General features: G+C 33.6%; 1 protein-coding gene across 1 annotated transcript; it reads right to left on the bottom strand.

Annotated features, from left to right (window-relative positions):
* Positions 1-752: 752 nt before the first annotated feature.
* On the bottom strand, positions 753-8,155 carry GNB5 (guanine nucleotide binding protein (G protein), beta 5; the record flags this gene model as incomplete). The annotated part of the gene is made up of 8 exons (XM_051213202.1): positions 753-2,300; positions 3,971-4,137; positions 7,090-7,327; positions 7,364-7,634; positions 7,686-7,762; positions 7,804-7,845; positions 7,878-8,014; positions 8,044-8,155. 8 exons carry the CDS (start codon positions 8,153-8,155, stop codon positions 2,289-2,291), a joined length of 1,056 nt encoding a protein of 351 aa, XP_051069157.1. The 3' UTR covers positions 753-2,288.
* Positions 8,156-8,982: the final 827 nt, after the last annotated feature.

Genomic DNA, 8,982 nt, shown 5'->3' with positions numbered 1-8,982 from the left:
CACAGACCAGCCCGCGCGACAGTTGTCACAGTCTGTTTCTTGTAGCTATTCTTACTAATACATTGATTATTTTCGTCCCATACAGTCATTGAAATAGCCAAAATAACTAGATATGAAGGAGTAACCTATGTTACGTGATTCCGACTTAGCAAGAATGAATGATCATCTAGAATGTCTTTTACTATCTACAGAATATTGCGAAAATTTTTGTGTCCACACGATTTGCGAAATAGCAGATTGCTACAGATAATTAATTCTACAGACGACCAGCTCCCAAAATTCTTCCAACACGATGGACCTTTTGGGATGATCAGCACCAAAACCCATTTTCGAAAATTGATAACTACTTTGATGGATTTAAGAACAGTTTATGACAAATCTAACCTTAATATAGTCTTAAAACAGACTTTAATGATCAACAAGTTGTTCATTGACATCTGCTTTTTAATATGTCAAATCTTAGAAAACAAACATTTTTATCTAAATAACTGGCAGAAAAATCGATATTGGTATATATATATATATATATATATATCAAGTCACAGTAATGAAGTCCAGTATAACAAGCCAAGCGGAATTAAAGCCATTTACATATTTAAACAAATTAACATCGGTACGAAGAGGCACCAACTACATATGCGTCAAACATGTCACTGGATTACTGTGAGGGCTGGGATACAGTCCGGGCGCCCAAACCGAACCAGGTTTCCTTAGGTCGCTCCGCGAGCCTTTGACCCAAAGGGCTAATTCACAGGACAATGGAGCAACGTAAGGAGATGCAGTCCCATTGTTCCTTCACGACCCTGGAGCCCATGTGCACCATTGGTCTGGGATTAGGGTCTTCCAACTCCCCTAGGTGAATTCATCGTATCCACAAACCCGCTTAAAGCGCCCGATATTCGCTTTTCATCCCCTCAATTTCGTCAACAGCATCACTGCCGCGAAAAGGCAGTGAGTACGACTGACCAGTTACTGGAAATTCATGTGAACAATTACCAGGGTAAGTATAATTATGTTAACACGGAAAAAGTATTTGAATCATTGAAATTTCATGTGACTACAATTAGGTCATGTAAATTACACAGACTAGGTGCATAGAATCAGTTATATCACTACAGTAAGTAAACTTGGTACATAAAACTAGAGGAATAGAAAAACATTACAGAGAATTGATCTCTTCCTATATATATAATGTCGTAAGCAGTAGGAAAAACAAATTGTTGGTTGTCCAAAGTATATGTCGACTGTTAAGTCAACATTCAGTGAAATTGCAATCAGAGGATACTAGAAGTTTAATTTGGTGGAAATAAAATAACAATGAATCGTACGACTGGTAGTTGAATTACTAACTTGGTAAAATTACAAATAACGATTTTTTTAAACATCATTCAATAAATAACACTAATCAATATAAGTTCTTAAGGGAGTTCATATATTCTCATACCATATTTTTATATTAACACAGTACTCGGAAATCATTTATTTATTACACTATTCATTCCCACAGGAGATCACAATATAGTTTCAATAATCTATCTTTGATAGTCGTAATTGATATATATTTATCAATGCCTGTTACCGTATTTTAGAACAAGAATTAAAACTCAACATTGAAACAGTAAAATCACAAATAATGAATTAAACAAAAGTATGTCTAAAACATGGTTCGTCAATTATTAGTATTAAATACATTAAAACAATAACGTGCTTGATCACAGTGATACCAAGAAAAACAATAATAAAAGTGAAAATAAAAAATTTCATGTGAATTAACACATAGACGCCCAAACTATTGAATGTCCCATTCCAAAAAAGCAAATTTCAACTATTCATAATTATTGTATATCTCCACAAAACAAAAAACATGCTGCTTTTTAACAAATTTATGCATTACATAATATGGTAAGTTTATCTAATAAACACAGAGAACTAGTAATAATAATAATAATAATAATAATAATAATAATAATAATAATAATAATAATAATAATGATAATAATAATAATAAGAAGAAGAAGAAGAAGAAAAAGAAAGTTAAATAAAATATATACACAGAAGAAATAACACGCATAAAACAAGTAAATTATCACACGTAGAGAGCTTTTAAAAATGTGAACAAATAATAAAAGGAAAATACTTGAAATAAATAAAGATTCGTGTTTACTCTAATAAATGCAAGAATAAAGTAAGTCAATATTTTAAAATGTCAGGTAATACGAATGTATATTATAAAACGAGTTCATATATTCATGAAATTTATTTTTCCCGTAAAATAAACAAAGAAATTTTTACGCCCAAATCTGTAAAATATGAATTAATAGTTAAATGTTAGGGATGTATTAGTATGACAATTAGTAAAAAGAGGCGAATAGTTAAATTATTTTAAGCTTACGCACAGTTTATTCAAAGATTATTGTTAACTCCCTTATAGCCTATAGTAGGTGTGGTTCATAGCCTAAATCATATGTGAATATTGTGGATGGAAAATTCGATTTTTTTAAATATTAACTTACATAGAAAAATGAGGTTAATACAATGTGAATCGACAATTATGCGCCAACATTAATATATTATTCCAATAATAGTAAGTGTGGACGAATTCATCAGACAGAACGAAAGCAAACATTACAAAATAAGGAATATAACACTGAGTGAAATACAGTCTTACTTCATCTTCGTAATTTGTCTCTTCAAAAATCCATTAATACAGTTTGTTTGAATTTTCGATTGCTAATAACTAATCATTTTTAAAGTATTTGTTATGAACAAAAAGCGCAAAAGGATGATCCAAACAGCTAGCCACAATAAAAGACTCAAACTTATGATATATGGTTAAGAAATCTGAAGTGGCCCGTTCTTTATCTTCTAGGTGAATATTAATGTATTTTAGGATTGCATTTTCGAAGAGTTGTAAGACTTATTCGGTACCTCATTATCAAGAATATACTTTGAACTGTAGCTTTTAAACCAATATTTACATTCAATTTTGATGTTGCTTATTCTAGTTTTAACAGTCCATTATTGAATTAGACACGAAGCTATTCTTATGGACCAACTAAATACCCTGTATGTATATTATTTTAACTCTACGGAACAATAACTCTATAAAATATCTGTTCTACCAAAATGGCACAAAACAAATAACACTGAGTGCTATTTAAAGAAGTCAACTTAGTTGTATTTCAACACGCGGTATCAAGTAACATATTTAAAAACAAACTATTGCCATAAATCTAAAGTCCCATTTCCTTATTATTAACATTATATTTCAATTGGTAACTGACAAACATATCGTTAATATTTATAAACCTAATAGCGACCCCTTAGTTCGCATACATAATTTTGGGGGGATAATTACACTTAGGTATAACTTGTCGTAATATGACTGTGCTCAAAGAGGATTTAATGTATAAACTAGTCAACTGCAAGATGTACAAGGATAATACTATTCATTATTATTCTTCGATGCTTACGAGATGATAAACAACATACATCAATTACTCCACGAAACGCACAAGTACAGGAATGATCATTATTCTTGTTGTGATTGTGAATCGTATCACTTATGAGTGATAGGTGTAAAACGTTTGTTCCCACTCGACCAGTTGTATTTCGGCAACATCCAATGTCAACACTAAATCAAGAACTATGATGCGAAGCTAATATGAGTCACTTCTGTAGGAGTAGACTTTCTAGACGGAGCCCATCTACAAGTCATATTCTGTAATTAAACATTAGATCAGAGGAAACAAACGCAAGTGACAGTGGTTCAGCCGGAATATTAGCTAGCGAGTTGTAGCATTTTTGATTAGAACATCTGCTTCCTAAATAAAATTGTAGCACACTGAATCTACGGATTAGGATTTGAAGGTAGAAGACATGAGTTACAAAGCAGAAGTCCCTCGAAAACTCATTTTTCAGCTATTTTAAACAATAGTATCCGTAAAAGAAAATTTTAAAAAGTAATCACCCGTAAAGTTGTGTCCCAACTCCCAGTACATATAGCTGTTCCATCTGGGCTGACACGTAAGGCTGAAATACGATTTTCATGACAATAGAGAATACTAATACGTTGACCTTTGAGTACATCCCAGATATTCACAGCATGATCACTATAACCACCAAACAATAGGCGACCTGAAACAAAAATCAAAGTGATTGACTAGTTGCACGAGTTCATTGAAATGGTATTCAAATAGCTAGGGATAGCATGTTATTCTCGAATTTCTAAAGGTTTTCAGCGTTTATTTTTGGTAATTAGCAAGACATTTCATTATTTATAAGCGTTACAATTATATGGAAAGAACACGCTATAAGAATAGGCGTGCGCACGAACCTAACTCATAAAGTATGAACCATAAAGCAAAGCCAAATACTATAGCTGAAAATTATACAACTAAGAGAAAAAGGCTATAAGTGTCATAACAAGTGCCTCAGGCACGTTTGACGTAAAACATCAGTCGAAAGCGTCAGTCAAGTTTAAAAATCAGTCACAGTGTACGAATTCATGTCAATATAGTTAACGAGGTGTGTAGATTAGCATAACGGTTTAAATGTATATCAAAAATAGATATAGGAGACTTAGAATATTTTAAACCAAGATGAAATTACTAGATGGAAAATTAAAGAAAAAATAATTGTTAAAAGTTTGAAAGTATTTGAATGCTTTCAGTACGAAAGTAGTTGACGATATTATTGTGAACGATAAAACTGTGATTCCGTGTTAGACTCAGCCGAATACCATAAACTAAAAAAAATTGGTTTTCGACCAGAATTCGTTAGGCGTATCGGTAGCAGGACTTATCAAACACTGTTTAAAAAACTCTACCAGACTTATATACATACAACTTTTATTGAGTTAGCAAGTTCATTTCGGAGGTTATAAAAAAACTTATCTAGATATTTTTTAGCTCAATTCTTTCCTTCTAGAAACCATACTGTGAGAAGTTGGATTGCTTCATATTGATGATGAAGTTGCCATAAACCATAAATTCTTCCTACTTCGGGTAAGAAAATAGCCCAACTACATCTTTAAAAGCGCGAATTTCCACACACTGAAGTAGTTTAACTTTTTCGCTCAGCTAACACATCGAAATAATTCCGTTACTGATTTGTATTTACCATAAGTAAGACTAGTGCAATCATACATGTACTTTAAGTAATCTACATGTTAACTATCACCACTTATAGTCAAACTACGTAAGGGGGCACAAGTGCATGAGTTTGGGCATGAAACACCTAAGCATTTTAGATTTTTAACTAGGATGTAAAACATTTTTAGATATTAACGAAATGGGAAGGTAGGTATACGAGATTATGACATGCAGAACATAAAGATGTCAACCACAGAAACCAAGTCATAAACATGTATGAAAAACATCAAAAAGGAGGAAGATGAGTCCAAATTTTTCGAGGGCCATATAGCAAGACCATGTAACTGAGATATTTTGATCGGTATTTAACCATATAGAGTATGGATCGAGATTTCTTGACATTCTTAGAGGTCCACAATAACTAGCATTCAAAAGACCTCAGATAATTCTCTTTCCTTAAGCTTTCTCGAAAAAATATTGAGTATTATAATAAGTAAAGTGAGTGCCAAGTATCCTAGACATACTGTGATAGAGTTCAGAAACCTGATATGAATTTTTCTATGGTACATCGCAGTTAAGTGATAGTGTTCATAACCAAGTAATTCCGATACACAAAATAAATGTTGTTATTGCACTAATGAATGATTACTCTTTTTCAGTTACATTACATGAACAAATATTTAAAGTCGCTATTCATCTAATCATTAGAGCTTTGCCTAATACAGCTACCAAATCAACATAATACATAAATATTTCAAAGTGACTGGACACTAAGTGAACTTAAATTTTTGTACCTGAAGCACGACGAGAGATTAATGAATGCTGCTTCTAGAAATTTGATATTTTGTATGTGTTAAGAATGCTGGCGGTGAAGAACGAAGTACAGCAAGGATCGGACTAGCAAATCTACGGTCGGAAGTGATCTGAAACAAACACTATTTAGCTAATTAGAAGTTCCATTTACCTGCCAACTTGAAAGTTTTAGTCCTTTTCTTGCTGATATTCGAGAAATGTTGGTCTTTTCTTATTGACTGAAAAATACGTTTTAAAAACGTATAAAGCGTAAAATGCAGGGTGTTTTTAAATTGCTCAGCTTAGGAGTAATGTGGGAAGTCTGATTTCAATAGCTGGTGTTTCAAACTGTTTTATAGAACTTATAGTCTATAGTACAGTAACTTTTTACAGCGACGTGAACCAAGACACAATTATGCCACTTTGTATGTTCATAATGACTGATCGACTCATATGGTTAACTTAATTTTAAATCAGGACTTAGGGGGTGAGGGAAATAGATGACAAAGCTCGATAACAAACTAGCCAGCGTCATGAGTAAAATATGGGCATGTCTTTTCTGTATATATCTGGCTTCTTACGTATGGTCACTACTTATGATAACAGAGTTATCAACTCCATTTTAATCGGAAAATAATCTAAAAAATGGAAGCACGAGGAAAGGAGGGGTAACATGTAGAAATGAAACGTTGAAATTCTGAGAATCAATTGGGACTAAGACAATCAATTCTAGACTAACAAAGTGGTACTTTTTAAAAGCTGCATACGAAGTAATACGGGTTAGAATCCTGGATTGTATTTGGTTGTAGAAGGAAATTCATTTCTTATTGGTGGCACGGCATTGATTAAAATTTACGTCCTTTTGGATTAGTGCTTAGAACTTACTACACAAATATTGCTTCATGTAAATGTTGAACCAATCTATCTCAAAAGTTTATCCTGATCTGGTTAAAAGGGCAATTATAAAATACAATACGTTGCTAAAAATCATTAAGGTCTAACAGTCATACTTTGAGCAAATATTTTTTCCGATACCAACCACCGTGCATTATATATATATATATATATATATATATATATATATATATATATATATATATATATATATATATATATCAGATAACATCATTCACCCCAATTGTTTTTATTTACAAAATAGTGATTGAAGGTGTTTGCACAAAATTTTATGCACATCTGAACTCACCACTTAGAGAGAAGTCAACTGCATTGCATGGGAAAATGACACTATCCTTTTTGTATACACAAACTTCACGATCAGCGCGCAGATCAAATAATCTGATGGTTGCATCATCTGAGCCTGTGGCAAACGCATCACCGCTAGGGAAAAACCTGACACTGTTGACATCAGAGTCATGACCTTGGAATACCTGAACACACTGTCCAGTGCGCATATCCCAGACGTTAGCACATCTGTCACATCCCTAGAGAATTATGAACAAGAAGAAACAACCGCCTACCCCAGAAACAAATGTTTTTCCGAATTCTGATGGTGATAGTGCAATGCTTAGCACGTCCGCAGAATGACCATAGAAACTTTGTATTATTTGTGCATATTCAACATCCCATAAGACACATGAACTGTCTCCACTACCTGTAAGGAGCTGGTGATCAGATATGTTGAATAAACAGCAGGATAAGTATGAAGTATGCGTTGCTACAAGCCTTTTCTTGAGGATGGGGTCCTCCTCCGAAAGAAGTGGGTAAACTGTGCATTTATTGTCAAGGCCACTAAAAATAAATACAGATTAGTAACTGGCTATGATAACAACTTTAACTAACCCACAGGCGATGAAGCCTCCGGAAGGACTGTATGCACATGACATTAACCAGGTGGTAGGCATTGATATTGAGTATTCCTACAAATTTGGTTGAGTAAAAATCTCGATATGACCGATACTTTGGATGTAGTGAAACCATCCCAAACTAGAATTTTTCCATCCTAAGCAATTAAAAAAAGAATCCAAACATTACCTGTGAAGAGCTTACTATGTGCCGTTTATCTAAAGACCACGAGAGACTCAATACTTTACCCTGATGACCTTTAAGTACCCGTCGTAACCGAATGTTTAAAGATGGCACTGCATCTAGGTGCTGACTAGCTGTGACAACTACAGAATAAGACTTTTAAAAAACTAACGGTCTTCATCAGAAAGCTTATTGCGCTCGTCCTCAAGCTTTCTTTTCAGACACTCAACCTCCTGGATCAGCTGTGCATCGCCCTGACCTTGATCGGCTGAGTCACCCGCCATCAAATGGCAAAAGGAAAAAAAAGAAGACGAACAAATATGAAGTCACAAAATTAAGAGCAGTCAGTTTGGTAATGCAATTACTATTTTTTCTTAATACAAACAGCTTAAAATCTTTTTTCAACACAATAAATTTGGTTCCTTTAAAACTGTCTTTACCATTAAGAAAACATAAAGATCGATGGAAAGCCCTGATTGTTAGAGATATTGCTCCCGGTTGTGAAAAATATATCTTCGTCATCGTAAACCTCTCTATATTGTAAAAAAAATAGCAAAATACTGAAGAACTGGTAAATACCCTTCAGTAATCAGTAGGCTCTTCTGGAACTGATTGATGCTGTTCGTTAAATCAACATGACCTAATATCCGTCCTTGTTTTTATCGACTTACCATCTTCCATCAAACGCAGTGTCTCAGATTCGCACTGCTCTGTAACTTTTCCTTCTAATGCTGTCGGAAATACGATTTGTTTCCATATCAATACTTCTAAACACTTGTGAACAAAAACAACTTCTTGGAGGTAAAATAACAATTGGCAAACTATTTGCAAACTACCTATCAGTTTACGCTTGAAGAAGACTGGCGTTCAGGGTTTTTCAAATCTACTAATACCATTACATTAAAGTGTACAGAATCGCGTTACTTGATGCAATCGAAAGTTTAGGGACATGAAGTTGGATTAGATCTATCATTTTAGTAACATGGATAAGTGTTCCGATACCAACTTCGTCTAAGGCTTTACATCTACTGATTTTTATCATGACTCAGTCCGTCCAACCAAAAACCTTTCACACAAGTAAATAACTTTGAACATATGCGAAAGTACTTTC

The sequence above is a fragment of the Schistosoma haematobium genome, chromosome 3 (assembly GCF_000699445.3).
Source record: "Schistosoma haematobium chromosome 3, whole genome shotgun sequence".
NCBI lineage: Eukaryota > Metazoa > Platyhelminthes > Trematoda > Strigeidida > Schistosomatidae > Schistosoma > Schistosoma haematobium.
The sequence above is the reverse complement of the archived record's forward strand: the minus strand, read 5'-3'. Positions and strand labels throughout refer to the sequence as shown.